The following is a 20,213-nucleotide window of genomic DNA, read 5'->3' on the forward strand; positions in this document are numbered from 1 at the left end:
TAGAGCATAGATAGCAACTTATAGCTAGCCATGATATGGTGGGGGGCCTTATCTATGCTGACATGCATTTGGATGAGCCCAGTGGTATCATCCTGTTTAATAAACCTGGAGGTATTATCATCAACCTTTTTTTTCCCATCTTCTACATGGAGCTGTGGTGTCATGTCAAATATTGCCATCTGTCTGTATTCATTGAAACTCATACCTGACTGTCACAGGTCTTCTGTCACACAGTCAATCCAGCTCATTGCTGGATGCCGTCATTTCCTCTTGCCTCCTTCCTGTTGGTCCCAAATCTTTTTCATCAGATCATCTTCTTTTCTGCATATGTACCCAAACCACCATAATCTGTTCTTGACCTTTTCTGCAATTGGAACTACTTTGATTTCTGCTCTTATGTCCTAATTTCTTAGTCTGTCCCACAGTATGCATCCTACCACCCATCTTAGGCACTTCATCTCCATTACCTCCAGCTTCCTCAACTGCTCTGCCTTTACTGCCATGGTTTCTGTACCATACGGTAGTACTGGTCACATCACTGTTTTGTACACCTTACTTTTCAGCTTTTTGGTATTCTTCTGTCATGCACTACTCCTGACACTCTATGCCAGTTGGCTGCAGCCCCTCTGATTTTACCTTTGACCTCCTCATTCAGACTTCCTTCTCCTCAAGTACCCTCCCAGATACTTGAAGCTGTTAACCTGTTACAGTATCTACTCTTCTATCTTGGTTTTTCAGCTTTGTTTGATTTTTCCAATTTGCTGTCATTACATCCGTTTTATCTGTACTTAGTTTCATCCCATGTGCCTTCAGTTTTGCATTCTATTACCCTATCCTTTGCTGAAGTTGTTGCTCAGAGTCTGCCCATAATGCCACATCATCTTTGTATAGCAACTTTGTTGGTCTGTCTCCTCCAACCTGTTTACTAATGCAACCTAGAGGTATGACTGTTGCTAATGTAGATTGAGACACCTCCACCCTTGGCCCCAGTCTGTGCTGTTCTTGGTATAAACGTGTGGAAGGGTATGTAGCCTTGCACTGCTGGAGTACTTTCTATGGCTTTAAAACAAGTCTCAGTCATGGTACAGATGCCTACATTCTCTAGAGTGAAGGGGGAGAGTTTTTTATTCAGGCTTCCAGAATTGAGCAGTAACACTTTGTTTGCTTGGAGTCTTTTTTCACTATGTTGTCTCTTTTTGGCATTGCCTAAAAAGTCTAAGGGGATGGATAAACTTGTAGCCAGTATCTGAAAGCCTAGGGGAACAGGTGTAGCCCATCCTTGACAAAGCAACATGGTCTGTTGACCATGTCCTCCCATGATGACAGATATTGAATTCACCTGGAGTGACACCAGAAACTAAACCAACTATTAAAACCAATCATTTTATGTTCATAATGTGGCACCATCCTCGGTGAAGGTAAAATGCTGCTCAATGCAAGGCTCATTCGTACCTATCTATGGCACATATTCCAAGAGATCCATTATATCTCTTTTAATATAGCTCAGTGAGGTACATCTCAGGTCATTTACACCCACATGAACTATTATAGAATCACACTGGTACCTGATGTGCAGTGCTTGAGTGCACGCATGACATTGTAAATCCTACCTCCAGACAAAAAAAAAGTCAAAAGTAACTTTATTGTCATTCAACCATACACAAGCATACAGCTCAATGAAATTTAATTTCTCCAAAGCTCATAAGCAAAAAATAACACAGCAACATAGAAACAAGAATAACGCAAAAACATATGTTGCAATTACAACAGCAGTGAATGAGTCAACTATTATCTCTTCTCCATGTCTAACTTGGTTTGTGGGGCATATGTGTAGAATTAGATGGCCTTAGATGTCTTTGAGATGTGGGAATGCTTCTTTTAAGCCCTTCAGCATAAGATAATCTGTGTGTGTGGTGATCAATGCCTGTGGAGGATGTAGCATGAGTATTCTTGACAAACTTGTTTGTATGTGAGATTTTTGCCTCCCAACAAGTTATGTATTTACTTCTCTCACATGCCGTATTACTTTCTTTAATGATTAACTGGCTGTCTGAGAATGTGAGACAATTGCTACATTGCCTTAGGATGCCAGAATCTACCAAGCTGGCAACAGAGACATTTGGAATTTGCATATCCGTGTTGTCTGGTCCTGTAATAGAGTGGGATGTTTAGGATTAAGGATTGGGTTTTATTAGGGATCTCCTGGAGTAGTTTCTGGAGTTAAAAACAGGTTGTTATATAGTGCTAGGATATGTTAATGCTATTTAATATGCAAAGTAGTTTCTGAGATTAAGGGCAAGACATGATATAGTGCTAGGATATGGTAGTACTCTTCCTTGTGCAAGCCAGCTGCTCTAAGATTAATTCCACACAATGCCACACCATTTCACAGGTTTCAGACCTAATATTAACTTAAATGTTACTGTGTAGGCATTTGCTACTGTACAGGGGACTGCTAACTGCCAATGCTCAGTTGACAGCTCTGCACAAACTTGCCTGATTTATACCAGAGAAAAAAGCTTGAAAGCTAACTGCTATGTCTTCTAGCCAATAAACAGCCACACTTTGATTTCCCTGGAGTGATTCCAAACTCAGAACAGATAAACATCTTCTGCCACATGATGTATGATCCTGGAATTTTTTTAATGCAAAAGGACTGCAAAAACACCTCTCAAGTATAGATTAAACAACAAACAACAAGCAACTACTAAACAACTAAGCCCCTAGCTAGTGCACCCTTCTGCAAGTGGATTTGAAGGCAAACAGAACTAGTAAAGTCAACAAACAGAGAAATGACTATTCTATCACAAAATTAAATAAAAGCTTTAAAATCCTTAAAAACAATAGTTATCACTCTATAAAGCAAGTACAAATACAGCAAATCAGGAAAATATTTTTATCTTAGCTTGGATCACTCTGGATGTAGTTAAGATGATTAAACAATGTTACAGAGTTCTCTTTAAGTGAACACATAGCCTTGCAAACGTGTCTGATTTATAGCAGAGAATAAAAATCTTGAAAACTGACTCCTATGCCCTCTAGCAGTTAAGCAACCACACACTGAGCTTCCTAGAGTGCTGAGGTATCTTCTGTTTTTGACAGCACAAACTTATATTCTAATCAATCTGTTTACAGGAAATTTCTAAGATTCTGTACCTTTGGTATGTACTTTCAATTTACTGTTTTGGCTTTTTTAAAACAAGAAACATCTTTATTGAATTATCACGTATGACACAGACAGCCGTGCATTAATATAAATGAAAACAAACCATATTGACATATTTTCAGTTGTACAAAAAGAACAAGTCCAAGGCAAGCAGATTGGTGAAGTTTAGAATGGTAAAAGTCCAAAAAAGAAAGAAAGAGCAAACCAATCTTCCACAAACACAAGTAGTTTAATGTTGAACAAAGCTTTCAGACAAAACAGTCCTTCATCAGTGTTTTCAAAACAGTTAATACTCCTTATCATTAAATACACATTTCAAAATGATCATCTGACACAGCCATCCTATCATCATAAAGTATCTAATTAGACATTTAAATGAACTTCACCATTCCTATTTAAAGACATATATTTACATCACAATTACTAATGTAAAAATACTATCTACTAGTAAAATTTACATTAAGAAATACAGACACACACACACACACACACACACACACACACACACACACACACATATATATATATATATATATATATATATATATATATATATAAAACATGTATAAAAGTGTACATCATCATGTAATTTTTTGTTGCTTCATTTTCAATACTGGCTTTAACATAACTTGTTTATTCATACCTATGTGGATATCTGCCTGCATACAAATAATCCACTCAAATTCCTTCATATCCAATGCATTAATAATATCTCCTCTTCTAATACTAGGTCTTATATAGTCAATAACTCTAAACACAAATTCATGTGACATACCCTGATCCTGTATGTGTTTCGCTAAAGAATTAGTTTAAATTTTTCTACATATATCGGATTTGTGCTCTACAATTCTATCACATAGTCTTCTAGATGATTTACCTATGTAGAATGCTAGGCATACATTATAAGTTGCCAAGTAGACCACCAAAGTTGTATTACATGTGGCCATACAATTTAACACATACTTCCTATTATTAACAGGATGTACAAATTAATTTAATTAACATATGTTTGCACAACAAGAACAGTTATGACATGGAACAGTTCCTTTTGTCCTGAGTTCCAAACTTTTGAATCTATTCAAAGAAAATTTTTTGTAAAATAAGCGCTGTTTCAAATTATTACAATTTTTATAACTAAATAGGGGTACATTAGGTAGCCATTTTCATGACCTGGGATAGATTTAAGCATATCCCAATTTTCTTTAATAATGCCTTCAATATTTTCAGTAGCTCTGCTATATATCATTGTATATCTTAATGGTTGTGTCTTATTAGGCACATCCCTATCATGAATATTAAGAATTTGTTCTGAGAAAAAAGGTTTTGCTTGTTTTTCTCAAAGTGTCATAACATCTTCCCTAATATTAAGTAATTCATTAACATCATAACCTCTTGTTATGAAGTCATTAGTCATTTCATCCATTTGCTTAACACATAAGTCCATTCTTGTATTCAGTCTACTTGCTCTCATATATTGACTTTTGATAACACCCTTAAAAATATGCTTAGCATGCATGCTACTTTTATGGATATATTTATTAGTATGTACATCCTTCTTATGAATACAGGTATCCAATCCATTTCCAGTTAACACGATGGGCACATCTAAAAAATCTATAGATGAATCTGACATACTCATTTGAAACTTCAAAAATTCAGTAGTCTGATTTAAAAACATAATGAAGTTCTTCAAATCTTCATTATTGCCTCCCCAAATCAAAAAATAATCATCAACAAAGCACTAATAAAAAAGCACCTTGTCTGCATAAATATTATTTCCATAGACATTAACTTCCTTCCATTTGCTTAAAGTCAAATTAGCATAGGTGCTAGCAACAGCCGTGCCCATCACCACACCAGATATTTGATGGTAAATCAGTCCATTGAAAATAAAAATATTATTTTCTAGGACCAATTCTAGAAGTTCACATTATGTGGCTACTTCTCTTATTGTATACTTACCACATTCCATCAAAATTTCTCTCACCTGGTCAACACCATAGCCATTAGGAATCACGGTGAATAAAGATTTTATATCCATTGTGACCAATAAAATATCCTTCATTAAATTTTTGTCCCACCACTCATACATTTTATGTAAAAAGTCACCTGTAGCCTTAATGTAATGTTTAACATTCATAAGGTGGGGACTCAATAAATTTTGCAAGTAAGTTGACAAAGGTTCAGTTATCCACCCCTTACCAGAGACAATAGGTCTCATGGGTGGATTACAGAGATACTTATGCACCTTTGGCAAACCATACAGGACAGGAATAGTCGGGCAAGTCACATTAAAATAAAGGTGTCCAAGCCTGTGTCATGCATAAGTTGGAGGTCATAAATACACATATTTATTCTACTAATAATAGTATTCACTTCCTTCTCAGTAATATTTTTAAATGTTTATGTGTCAGAAATCAAGTCATTCATAGCTTCAACATAAAAGGATGAATCCATTATAACAATACATCCACCCTTATCAGCCTCCTTTATAATAATATCCTTACTTTGTTGGAGCGCTTTTAAGGAATCAGATTCCTCTTGTGTAAGATTATATCTCTTTTTAAATGAATTCTTTTCATACATCTGTCGAATTTGTTTTTCACATATATTACTGAAAGCATTTATTACAGGTTCACCTATTGGTATGAATGTACTAGTTCTCTTACAAGTATAAGACTTATCTACACTCGCATCTTTAAAAATACACTTTAAATTCATGTTTCTTATGAACATTTTAAAGTCAGTCAAAGTGTTTACCATATTATCTGTTCCAGCTGGAATAAATTTTAAGCCTCCTGATAACAATGAGATATCAGTACTAGTCAGGCTGCAACTAGACAAGTTCAGAACACTACATGTCTCAGTACTCATAGCGTTTAATGAATTGTCAAATTTCCCTCAGAAGAATCTCTTCACTTACTGCTTCACGTTCTTCTTGCTCCTTGTCACCGGTCCATTTCTATGTCTCCCCCGTGACCATGAGCATTCTCTGGAGGCATCCAGTCTCTGAACATGTACCTTTTCTGGTAACTTGATGTTTAAACCCAGGGTTTGGTTTAAAAAAGAGGAATTACTTGCCATGCTGGAATTGTTAGGCATATCCAAATGACTTGTTGCCCTAGCTGAGATGCGTGATTCCGCGCCCGTCTTACCATTCACAGTAACTTCTCTATTTCCTTGTGCTGGTGACATCATTCGCAATTCAAGTAGATTATGGGATTCCATAGACGTTGATTCCTCAGCCAGTGGAGTTGCGCTATGCACGACAGCATTATTCAAACCAGTTACTGGCTCGAAATTGTCCAGTTCATGCATTTGATTTCTCTTAACGGGCTTGTTACGCATATTGTTTTTATTCACTTCCCTCTTAGGGCTATATTATTAGGTCATTTTTTATTTGTTTCAAAAGTTTTGCCCATAACTAAAGATTTAATTTTATCATTATATGGGTGGCCGTGGTGGTACAGCAGTTACCGTTGCCACCTCACAGCAAGAGATTCCCTGGTTCGATTCTTGGCTGGGGTGCCTTCTGTGCAGAGTCTGCATGTCCTCCCTGTGGTCGCGTGGGTTTCCTCCAGGTGCTCTGGCTTCCTCCCACATCCCAAAGACATACTTTAGGTGGATTGGACACTCTAAATTGGGCCTAGGCATGAGTGCGTAAGTGTGTGTGCCTTCCGAGGAAGGTTGGGCACCGGGCTGGCAACTCAATACCATAAAAACTCCACTGCCAATCATGAGCAGACAGGTGATCCACTGTGGCGACCCCTAACCGGGAAAAGCTGAAAGAAGAAGATTATATATACAATATATTTGTGTTTTTTCTCTCTTATATAAATCACTGATTTTAAAAGCATATCTGTTAATATTAATGGATTGAATAATCCAGTAAAAAGGGGGAGTCTGTTCAAATACTTGCAGTTATATAAAGTACAAATAGTATTTCTACAGGAAATGCATTTACTTAATAAAGATGTAAACAAACTTTTATTAAAGAATTATTTGGTTTTAGCAGGTTCTGAGTTTTGAGGTAAAAGAAGAGGCACCCTCATTTTATGGAAGAACTCACCAGTAATGCCTTAAGTAAAAGATACCTATGTTGATAAAAATTGTATGTTAAACATTGTTATAACTGAGTAGAATAGAAAGCTATGTACATTGGTGAAATCTTATTGGATTCCGATTCCAGGGTTTGGAGTTAAAGATGAAAAAAATTACTTAGAAACTATAGTCCTATTACTTGAAAGGTGAAGTCATTATGGCTAGTGATTTTAATTGTATTTTATCAAAGACTCAACTGCAGATAGAAAGCTGAGAATCACATCTTTAGCCAAACACTTAACTAATTTTGTACAGCTAGTTAATTTAAAGGATATCTATATGAGTCAAGGAAAACAAACTCACTTCATTTTATCCATTATTCACATAAATATGGAACACAAATAAATATTGATAACATTTTTATTTCAAACAATCTATTATCACTTATCAGAAAAGTTCCAATAGTTTTATGTCCACTTTCAGTAATGCTATAATCTTTAATATTTATTTTTATGTATTTTATATTTGTTGACCGGGATAGTCCGACTGGATTCATTTCCATTTTCAGTGGAGGCCCGAGGAGAAAAGCTCCAAGGTAAACAGATACAATGAAAACAATGAAGACAATTTACAGATATGGTATTTACAAAGAATGCATTAACAAATGTGAGTGACCCAAGTTTTTTATTGATGGTCTTGATCATTTGGTTTACATGTAGGTCAAATTTTAGGTTATTATCAGTAATGACACCTAGTAGTTTTGTAGAGGGGTCGGGGGAGATTATTGTGCCATCTTTTGTATTTATGGTGAGGGTAAAAGCAGCAGACCTTTGTGTTGGTAAGAATAGCAACATTTTAGTTTTTTGGGATTTAGTAACAATCAACGTTCAGAGAGCCAGTTTTCTATAGTATTAAAGGTGGATTGGGTAGCAAACCTCAACTCTGTAGAAGATGTAGCTGAGCAAATCAGGGTGGAGTCATCAGTGTATTGGATACAACTGACAATTGGGATGACAGTATATAAGTCATTAATAAAAATGGAAAACAGTAGGGGCCCTAATATGGAGCCTTGTGATACTCCAAGGGTGTTAGGTAATAGGTTAGCGAGCTTGTTCTTCCAGAGAACAGCCTGCTGCCTCCCATTGAGGTAGGATTTAAACCACTGAAGGGCTTTAGAATCTAGGCAGAACGTTTGCAGGATGTGAATCAAAAGCTGGTGATCCACCATGTCAAATGCCTTCGAAAGATCCAAGAAGAGGGCTGAGGATATGTGATTATTGTTATGGTTATTATTTATGGTATTGGTAAAAGCTAGTAGGGCTGAAGTCATGATGTGGTGTTGACAGAAGCCGTGTTGGGTATCGGCCATGAGGTGATTCTGGATTAGGTGGTGCATGAATTGTTTGTGTATACATTTTTCCATAATCTTTGCAAGTGGAGAAAGTATAACTGTTGGTCTATAATTGGAGAATTCAGTGGAGGAACCTCCTTTATGTAGTGGGATTACAGAGGATGTTTTCCAAATGGTGGGAATTTTAGCCTCTGCTATGGATTAATTAGCATTGATACTGGATAAGCAATGGCATCAGCTGATTTTTTTAAGGTACTCGGTGAGGAGTTGGTCAGCGGAGAGTGTGGTGGGTTTTAATTTTTTGATCAAGGTACAGATGAGTGACGTGGACAATATTATTTTTAAAACTGACAATCTAATACATTACAGGAGATTTCCAGAATACATTATTAAAATAAAAGGATTCAAGGATTGGTATATTAAAGAGATCAAACATTTCCTAGAAATAAACATGAACTGACATTGTCCTGTTGGATTCACTAAGGGCTTATTTAAATGGAAGAGTTACAAGCTGGTATATTAGTAAAACAAGAGGATGGGACAAATGCAGGTTAAAACAGACACACTAAAGTTAAATCTTAAACCAAATGACATTATCAGTCAGTCTGAACTTAAAAAACTTGAATACAAAATATGTTTAAATTCTAAATCATAAAGTTTTGAAAAAACCTGGAAAAACTTAAATTTCAGGCATATCCAGTAAACCCTTTAAGTTTGCTTAAACTTTCTCTTAGATCAAAGAAAATGAACAAACTAAATCATATCAAAGAAATTATAACAGATATAAATAATAAAAAAAGAAAGTAGAACAGATATTAAATGTATTATTGAGGGCTTTAAAATGTTTTATGAAAATATAAATAAAAGTACACATAACCTAGATAATGATGATGTAATTGAAAACTTTCTAAGGGAAAATATAAATAATACATTAACAAAAGAGCAACTAAAAAAATGATAGACCATTCACTTTAACAGAAATAAATGATCAAATAAAAATGTTAAAAAATAATAAGGCACTGGGCTTAGATGGTCTTATACAAGAACTATATAAAATATTAGAGGACGATGCAGTGAAAATATCAGATAAGGTCTATATAGAGAAATAAAAACAATTGCTAAAGTCCCCACATCATGGAAATATTCCCTTGTGTCACCTATTTTAAAACAAGATAAAGATACGACAAAGTGTTCGTCATACAGATCCATTTCATTTTTAAATGTGGACTATAAGATGTTCATGTTCATTTTAGGCAATAGAATTAACCTACTTATACCTAAACTAATTAACAGAGATCAAACTGGATTTATTTTCCATTCTATCCTATACCAGCCTTCCTACTGCCCAGCTGTAGCCCCTGTCATCTCCCATTATTCTCCCTTCAGACCTCTCCGAAGCTCTAACCAAGACCTACTACAAATCTACAAATCCAAGTCTAAATTTGGATGCAACATGTACAGCTATTACCCCACTATTGTTTGGAATATACTCCCACTAGAATCAGGACCCTTGCACATCCTAAACAATTTAAGACAGCCACCAATAAGCACTTTAAAAGTTACTGGTCCTGCCACTCTACTCTCCCTCCTTAACATCCCCTACTTCTAATACCTTAATCTACTTTCTGCCCTTAACTCACTCTTCTCACTATCTCTCTCTAATCTTCGTTGACTACTCTTTCTACTGTCTTCTAAAATCTATTAAGCAAATTGCCTCAGAGAAACATTCTATTGTAATTGTCTTGCCTTCATGCAACTACATCATGATAAAACTGGGTTTTTTAACCACTTACCTCAAAAACTATACTCATCTTAATGACATATTTCTTTTTATACATCTTGAAATAGTTATGCTATACTCCTGATTATTGATACTGTATAACATTGTATTTCTACTTAATGCCTTGTAATAATCATGTAACATTGCTGTGTAATGCTAATTTATAATGAAAATTGTATATGTTGGAGATTTTCTCCCCGGGCCACCACTGAAAAAGGGCTCTTCAGCTGAGTCGGACAATCCCAGTCAACAAATGTAAAATAAATAAATAAATGAATAAATAATTTTAAATAGACAAGCACATCATAATATAATAAGAATGCATATATTAATAGACTATGCAAATAAAAATAAAAAAAGAACTTTCTGTCATTAATCTTGATTTAAATAAGGCTTTTAACTCAGTTAATTGGTCATACCTATTTAAAACACTTAAAGTGTATAATTGCTCACCTGAGCTAATTGCATTAATTTCTAAGTTATACAATAGCACTTGTGCTTATGTTAAAATAGGTTCTTATGTTTCTAATTCATTTAAGTTACAAAAAGGCACAACAAGACTGTTCATTATCACCTTTACTTTTTGCATTAGCTATGTAACCATTTGCTAATAGTATTACATACAGTAAGAACATTAATGGTATCAAAATAAAAAAAGATTTTAAACTAAAGATTCATCTCTTTGCTGATAATATTTTACTAATAAAAGGAAATATAGAAAATTCATTAGAACATATAATTAGTTCTGTGAGTTAATTTGAAGAAATCTCAAACTTAAAGATTTAATTATAATAAAATAAGTACATTATTAATTAATAAAAAATAAACAAATCATACAGAAATATTCTAACTTCAAATGGCATAGCAATCAAATGAAATATATTGTTATAACCATTATGTCTAATAGTAAAGAAATGGTACAAACTTTCAAAAGATTGTTGATAACATTTTAAGGTTAGTCACAAACTGGAACAAATTCTTCTTTGCCTTGGAAGAATCATTAGTGTTTATTAGGATGGCAGTTCACCCTAAAATATTGTCTTACAATCTTTAGTAGTATCTCCACAAAAAAAGTGATGAAGAAGATAAATAATATTCCACTTAAATTTTTATGGCATCCTAATAAATCAAGAGTTTCCTTTGATTGGCACTGAAAAGGTTGGGATAATGGTGGAATAGGATTTCATGATATACAATTGTATACTACAACAATTGTAAAAGTTATATCGTGGACAAATTCATTTCATGATTCAAAATGGAAACAAATACATCAACAAATATTATTAGTAAATAATAAATATATCACAACCAATCATAAAGAAATAGTACCTTACAGTTTTGTCTGATTAGTAAATCTGTTTGTGTAGACCGTATTACTCCCTCTTCTGAAATTCCCTATTGAAATAACATCATTTCCTATTTCCAAAAGTTCGCCCATTGTATTAAGGACAATATTTTCTTTGTTTTCAATTTTATATATATATATATATATATATATATATATATATATATATATATATATATATATATATATATATACTGCTTAGAAACTCCTAACTTCAACAAAATGCTAGTATTGAAACAACAAAGCAATTTAATTTAATGCTACTGATATATGAAAATTTAAGATTCTAAGAATTGGTTAATTTTATAAATATTTAGAGACTTTGCAAACACAGACATAAATAAGATATTTAACTTAAGTAAGAAATCATTTTCCAAATTATTGGAACTCTTAATAAATATCAATAATAATGTAATGAAAAAAAAATCACATTTGTCACAAATTTATAAAATTCTTAAGTTTGATTTCACACATTTAGACAATTCCTATTGGAAGTACTCCTCAAAAATTATGAATGAAGACTTTGCTGAAGAATACAAGAAAATAATATTAAAATATAAAGATAAAACTACACCTTCATTATATTGGAAAATAATTTTCACTTGGAAATTTTTACACAGACTTTTGTCACTCCTAACAAAATTACAGTTATGTATAAATGAAATAGAATTAAGTACTGGAGATGTGGTTCTGAAATAATAGCTGAGTGGATACATATGGTATATGAATGTGAAGTCATCTCCTCCTTTTGGAAAGAAATTAATAACTTTATTCAAGCTATATTGTCAGATAGATGTAATATTTCTAAATCTTTATTTTTATTTAATGCTCTGATTTCAGAGAAAATTCCAAAAACCCACCTGCCTCTTCTTTTGTCTAATTTTGCTGTAGCCAGAAAAGTAATTAGTAAAAATTGGAAAAGTAAAGTTATCCCCTCTAGTTTTGAATTTTTAGTATGTCAAACACTGTAATAGTGAATTGTGGGTCTGTATTACAATGTCCAACTAAAACAAGTTTGAACATTGTAATATCAAACCCTAAAGTCTGAAAGTTGAAAATAGTGAAGCCACGGCACATCAACTTTTATCCCAGGGAAAAAAATGGTGGGCCATTTTTGAGGCTTTGCTATTTCCTCCACTGTGGTGCGATCTCGGAGTTGGTATATTTAAGTATTGGGTGCAGGGGGCAACCCCCCCACTTTAGTTTAAGTTTAAGGTTACATTTTTTTTGTCATGGAACAGTGATTTTTTTTCCCCTGGGAAAAAAATCGCTGTTCTGTGTTTTCAGTTTTGTTGGGTTTCGGACTATAGGGTTTGATATTACAATTATCAAACTTTTGTTAGTTAGACTTTATGATATAGACCCGTGAATTGCATACTATAAAGATGAAAACTTCTAATGTTACACATTCATATAAATCTTTTCTTAAACTTAAAGACTTGCTTGAAAAATATTAATTATTGAAGTATAACTTTGCTGTATTAATCTGCTGTAGACCTATGTAAATAATCATTATTTTGTTTTATAATTGATTTGTGTATTTATTGTTAAAATAAGAATTAAACTCAGCTAAGTCTTACTATATGTTAGCAATTCTGATTTGCTCTCACAACTCAAAAAAAAATTTCTTAGTTACACCAATTTGTTTACCCCATATTTCTGACAGAGTAGCCTGCAGGGAATTTTTAAAGTCTAGCAAAACAAAAGCTGAATCTTGGGATGAAGGCTGGTAAGACATGATAAAATATCTAGCAAACATCAACCAGTCATCCACAGCAGAGGACGTTCATTTATATATTTTTAAATCTGATGAAACACCTGTTTTGAAAGGGCATGAAAGTGCTTAGTTATGTGATGTGGTTTTAAGTATTTATTTATTTTTTATATAATACATTTCTAGTTATTTGACAATATATGCTGTGGACGACTGATTGATTTTTGCTAGAATTTTTTAAGTCTGCCAACTAATTACACTCCAAAAAATATGTTCCCAGTCACTTCTTTCTTCCCTTTCAGACCTCCAACATTTGCAATCTACCTGAGGAAAAATTCTTTGGAGTCCACTTGGGAAATAAAAATATCTATGCAAACATGTCTAAACAAAATTCTAAATCTTCTCGACTTTGCTGCATATTTGGAAGCCATACATATATCCTCCCATTATTGCTTTGTGAATTGTTTGTCTACTCTCTCTTCACAATCCTTTCTAACCTCCTTTGATTGATTTCTATAATTATCATGCAATATTTTATATGTCCTACTAATTATCACTTTTTAACAGCAGCTTATGTTTTAGTTTCTATTGGAAACTCTACCAGTGCTAGTCTTTCATTTAGGAGGATTCCCCTACTCCTTTCTCTTTGCCTATGTATAGTCGATCAATCCTAGATAGGAAAAGCAATCTCTAGCCTGCGGTCCAAATGTATACTTGGCATCTTCCCATTCCATTACCTTTCACTCTGTAATTATTTGCTTCCTTTGACAATTTTCTCCAGTAAATTCTTCCCCCTTTTGCTTATTCTCTTTACCCCTAATTGAAGTCATTCCTATCAGCAGACTCTCCTTTTTCCATTCCCATGTTGGCTTACTTCTTAGAATACTTTCTGCTACTTTATAAATATAATATTCTGTATGGTTATTGTTATTCTTTTTAAGGATCTGCATCAAAAATCCCAGTCTCTCCTTATTTCTTGAGCTTCCCCCTGTTTCATCATCATCCCTTTCCACTTTGAATTATAACTTTCTGCTTGTACTATGTATAGCAGCTGTAACTGCATAGCTATGAAATACACCTTCAAGTCAGGTAATCCCAAACCACCTTGTTTATTGGAAAGATCAAGTTATCCCACTTGACTGTTACTCCCTTCCCCTCCCAGGAAAAATCTTTCAATAATTTATCAATTGATATCCACAACTTCTCCTCTGGTTGGTAAAAATATGCCTGACCTGTGTATAGAACTAAAGGGACTAAAATCGTTTTCACTGCATGTGTCTTGTTGCCCATATCCATAAAACAGAGCTTCCAGTTTCTCTTTTTTTGTGTTATGATTTTTAGTGTCTTCCCACATATTCTTAGCTGCTGTAACAGATTTCTTTTTAGCCCATAATCCTAAGTACTTCATTTTACCATGTCTCCATGCATATGTATTGCTGAATGAATTCATGTGTGGGTACATATTTTACAGCTATTGCCTTTGTTTTATCTTCATTAATTTTGTATCCCATAAAGCCTCGAAACTATCTCAGAATTTTCCACAATACTGAAATAGATTATAGATTAGTACTAGGTTAACAGCCCTTTTGGGCCATTTTAAGCCTAACTGGTTACCCCGCGTGACAATCAAACCCTGCACCTTATGTCTGTAAGGTAAATACCTTAACCATTATTACTGCAAACCTCCCATCCAAATGTCCTTCTCTGGTTTTATCAGGTACAAAATAAAATCATCTCAAAATAAGACAAACTTTTCTTGAATAACATACCAATTATATCCTTGAATTTGTGAATACCTTATTTTCTTGGACTATGGTTCTAAATAGAATGCAGATAATAAAGGGGAAAGAGGACACCACTGCCTGGTTCTACATCTTATCAGTTAGGACACCCACTTTAATTTTCATCTCCTATCCCTCATATATCCTCCTAATTAACCTGATCATTGCATCAGGAAATGTACGTTTTCTTGATTTCCACATATTTCTGCTTTATACAGATTTTCATAAAATTTCTAAAATATTTCTAATACCGCTGCAGGATCTCTGGTTATTTTCCTTGTTATAAGGTCCCTGGGTTTGACAAAATCCTTTCTACTTTCTGCTGCCTGAGCCATTGTGCTAAAAGCTTTTGTGCACTGGAGTTAATTATTGAAAAATTCTAGAAATCAATCTACACTGTCAGTCCCAGTTTGAGCCTAGCTCTTCTCTTCTAACATTATACAGGTTCATGTTAAATTTTATTTGAGTGCCTATACATATGCAATATACAAATAAATAAACATGCAACTAAAAGTAAATAAGTAAAGTAACAATAAGGTCAAATACAACTTTAACAAAAATAAAAATATGGCAGAAAGCATGCAATAATGATCCTACCAAAAGGTTAGTTCCATTATGCCAGCTCAAATAACTAAGTCGATGTATGTCAAAATAAATAAATAAAAATGACTTAAAATCACTGAGTGCTGAGGATATTCCTAGCCAGCCTAGAAGAAAGTTACAAAGATATGGAATGTGCTAAGCAAAGGAAAGAATATTTGATGTTTCTAACCACACATCAGAGCTAACAACTGAGCCATGATGGCTAAGCTTGGGATACAGGGAATTCAAGGAATATAGTGTGGACTGAAGTGACATAGGGCTGAATAAACCAGCTTTATAGATGGCATAGATGACACAACATCTAACTGGCAGCTAGTGAGGACTATAGAACCAGTGCACTCATACATGCATGAGATGGAAAGTTGTTTTTAATAGCCACAGGAACCATCCTGCAGATGTTGAGCTTCAGCTGATTATAGATCATCCAGTCTTGGATGCATTCATAATTGACTGTTAACCTTTTTATGGCTCACATAGATTCTGGAAAGGAGAGGACAGCTACATGTCATCAATATATCAATGATGTTGCACTTGTTACATCTGAATAATGTCTTCTGTAAGAAGCATATGTATGGTGAACAGAAGCATAAACAGATTGGCACCCTGTAGTTCAACACCGGTAGACAAGTATGAAGAGTAAATAGTCCAAGAACAATCTCTTTGTGTTCATCCAGAGAGGTAGAAGGGACCCTAGTGAGGGCTGCCTGCTTAAAATGTCTAGACTGAAAACCAGACTGGAAAAGGCCATTAGCATTGTTGCTGCTCAAGTATGAGTCCATGTACCACCTTCTCAAGAATCCTACTAACAAATGGGATGCTGAAGACAGGTGTATAATTACTAGATTGTCTGAATCTTATTTAACCTTCCTATGGATGGCGCATCTAGGGCTTCCTCCTCCGTAACACATGGAAATACTCCATCTATAACTGAGAACACAGTGATCTAGTAAAGGAATGGCACTTTCACTCAAAATATATCATAAACATGGTAGGGCAAGAGTCTAGTCCACAGTGTACTTGTGTGCATATTGGAAACAACAGAATATAAATGCTTGCATTTAAGAATGAAAAACTCACATCAGCTCAAGGCTGTGAGCACTTTCCAAAACTACACATGACTGAAAGCATTGTGAAATAGCTGATCTGACAAGCTTTGTAGCCAAATGCCGAGTGACAACACTTAACATATAACAAACTAAGGGAACTTGCTATGACCATATATGATTTAATATACTTTGCTGTCACTTTATTGGTTTCAGCAAAAAGCTTACTTAATTTGATTAGGCAGCAAGATATGGGAAGTTTCCTAGTGAAAAGTTCAGTTAATTCAGGTATAGGGATACCAGTGTAGACCAAAGGGACTCTTATATCTTGTAACTGCAGCAGCAGCTGAGATTGTTTTCATACATGGCAGAGGAATTGTATAGAAATCTTGCATTGGTAGGATTCACTTTAGAAGTCCTGACCTGAAGTTCTGGTATGTTGAATACTCATATATATGAAGTTTTGAATGCTTTCATCTCTGTTTTCAATTTTGTACTTGAAGCTTATTTTGTTTCATCTTAAAATGCATGCTTGACCTGGTATAAGTTTTCTGAATGCGCGATTGGATAGACATTAATACTGTTCTGCTGACTGGTGTTTCTGTATTACAATTCGCAGGGAAGATGACCTTCCTCCAAAGAGAACTTCTTCAGTGAAAACCTTCCGCACTGATGCTTCTTCAGAAAACAATACTCTAGTCTCCTCAAATACACATACCAGTCGTTACTGGACTGACCCTCAAGCCAGTTATAACACCAGTTCCTTCAGTCAGCTGAATGGAGAAGCACGTCGCTCCTTCTCTAAACGTCAAGCACCACTGGCACCAGTTCAATCACACCATCCCAGTGGGAGTCAACCACCTGCGAAAACACTTTTAGTCACTGCTAACACAGCCCCCTCACCAAGGTCATTGTCAAGAAGCAGTGGGTCTGTTAGTCGAAATGTGAGGCCTCACCACACACATTCATATGCAGTAAGTCAAGCAGTCCTGGAGAGGACTGGAGGTGCACGGAGCAAAGCTGGATCTCTTGTATAGCATGAAAGACTCACAGACTTCCACCATAAGGTCATCAGTGCCATGAGACTATACAAAACAGAGCATGCTGTCGGTCTTAAGTTTCAGGGAAACCTGAATAACATTTTGAAGCACACCTTTTTTGCTTCATTTGAAACCCCATGTTTTCCTGAAATTCAGGAGATAGTTACTTACTTGCATACTTTTGTGAAAACGCAGGCTAGCCGCGTTGAAGGTTGAAGATGAACACTGCATAGGAGAGTCTTAAATAATTGGATTTGGGGTAGTGTTATCAGCTCTGTCAGCAGTTTGTCATGGAATATGGGCAGTTGAAAAGAAGACTGAAAATGTATTGTTCTAATTATGAAAATCAAGAGGCTTTATCTTATTTCTTAAAGAGCCTGTCCTGAATTGCTAAACCTGGAAGAAGGAAAAATGAAAATGAAAGTATAAGAAAAAAAACGAAGCAGTTGGTTCAGCTAGATGAAGCTTATCCTGTTTTATTTTTAATAACTTTGTTGTCTACTAATGTGATGTTGAGCTGATTGCTGACCTGAGGTGCACTGAGAAATGATGACACTTCATTGTCTGTTCTAATTTTAAATATTTGTTGATAAGTCTTAATATGTTCGCAGCTTGCTCTCTTCCATTAGCTTGATGGAAACAAAATTCTGCTGTTTTGTTTCCAAAACTTGAATGTAGTAAAAATAAAAAAGTGCGAACTTAGTGACATACAAAATGCAGACTCTTGCTTCTAGCTGTAATCTTTGCAAAATGGTGCCCTTTTTGCAGTACATTATTTTTTGGGCCAAGATAGATTGTGAGCTCTGGGAGAATTATATAGGCTGTATGCAGATGTGGCCACATAAATGAGGAAGATACAGGATCAAAGGCAGTTGCCAAAAATGCTGTTGCTACACGGTTATTTTTGTATTACAGTACAGCTATGTGGTACTTAGTGCAACTTGTGAATCAGTCAACCCACTTCAGTCTTAATTAATATTTATGCCACCAGCCATATCTGGGTTTACAACTGGAATATTTTCTGTATTTGAGAAAATGACTAAATAAATACATTCTAATATTAAAGCTGCCAATTATTTCCTGTTTATATCACAATTCTTGTACGTTTGTGTACGCTACTTTGATTGTGTTTTCCTGGGTTGCCTTGTGCTCTGCAGTGTCCTCATTGGATGTAATCAGCTTAGAATGATGATCTGCAAGCTGTCCATCTTCTCAGATTCTAAACGATTCCAAAGGAATAACATGCATTTGATTCAGAGCTAAGATAGTGAGTTTACAGGTATTGTACTGATGGTTCCTGGGATTCAGCTCCTAGATCAAAGCATCTGATTTCCATTTTGCAGTGGAATAGATGTGCAGATTTAGTTAGGTGGTAGACAGCTGTGATGTTTGAAAAATGAGGGGTACTTGTATCCACTGGAGCCATAGTAGGACACAATTTATTCTACTTTACAGTTAAGAAACTGAACAAAATTGTCGATTTTGTAGAGTTGTCCAGGAGGACACAATAGGTGAAGCAGTGCCATTTGTTACCCTAAATATATATATATATATATATATATATATATATATATATATATATTTGAACAGCGGATATAAAAAGTTTACATACCCCTGTTAAAATGCCAGTTTTTTGTGATATAAAAAATAAGATCACAATAAATCATTTCAAAACTTTTCCCAACTTTAATGTGACCTACAACCTGTACAGTTCAAATGAAAAACAAACAAATCTGTTAGGAGAAAAATATAAAAAATAAAAAGCATACAATACGCTGGTTACATAAGTGTGCACACCCTTAAACTAATACTTTGTTGTGTGTGCAATAATACTTTATTGAAGCACCTTTTGATTTAATTACAGCATTCAGTCTTCTTGGGTAGGAGTCTATCAGCATGGCACATCTTAACTTGGCAATATGTGCCCACTCTTCCTTGCAAAAGTGCTCCAAATCTGACAGATTGCAAGGGCATCTCTTGTGCACAGCCCTCTTCAGGTCATCCTGCAGATTTTATACTGGATTTAGGTCTGGGCTCAGGCTGGGCCATTCCAAAACTTTAATTTTCTTCTGGTGAAGCCATTCTTTTGTAGATTTGGATGTATGCTTGGGGTCATTGTCATGTTGAAAGGTAAAATTTCTCTTCAACTTCAGCTTTCTAGCAGATGCCTGAAGGTTTTGGATCAAAAGTGACTGGTATTTGGAACTGTTCATAATTCCATCCACCTTGACTAAAGCCCTAGTTCCTGCTGAAGAAAAGCAACTCAAAGCATGATGCTGCCACCACCATGCTTCACCGTGGGGATGGTGTCCTTTTGGTGATGCAAAGTATTCTTTTTACGCCAAACTT

The 20,213-nt window shown here is 34.8% G+C and overlaps 1 protein-coding gene across 2 annotated transcripts in view; it reads left to right on the forward strand.

The window, feature by feature from the left end:
- The window catches only part of IGSF11 (immunoglobulin superfamily member 11), an 899,111-nt gene extending 880,182 nt beyond the window's left edge, over positions 1–18,929 (forward strand). For both annotated transcript variants that reach the window (XM_044073123.1, XM_044073124.1), the window contains exon 7: positions 17,444–18,929. In XM_044073123.1, the coding sequence (XP_043929058.1) occupies positions 17,444–17,861 (418 nt within the window). In that variant the 3' untranslated portion in view covers positions 17,862–18,929. The remainder of the gene's footprint in view (positions 1–17,443) is intronic.
- The last annotated feature ends 1,284 nt before the right edge of the window (positions 18,930–20,213 follow it).

The sequence above is a fragment of the Protopterus annectens genome, chromosome 5.part1 (assembly GCF_019279795.1).
Source record: "Protopterus annectens isolate FY-2018-M chromosome 5.part1, PAN1.0, whole genome shotgun sequence".
Taxonomy (NCBI): domain Eukaryota; kingdom Metazoa; phylum Chordata; order Ceratodontiformes; family Protopteridae; genus Protopterus; species Protopterus annectens.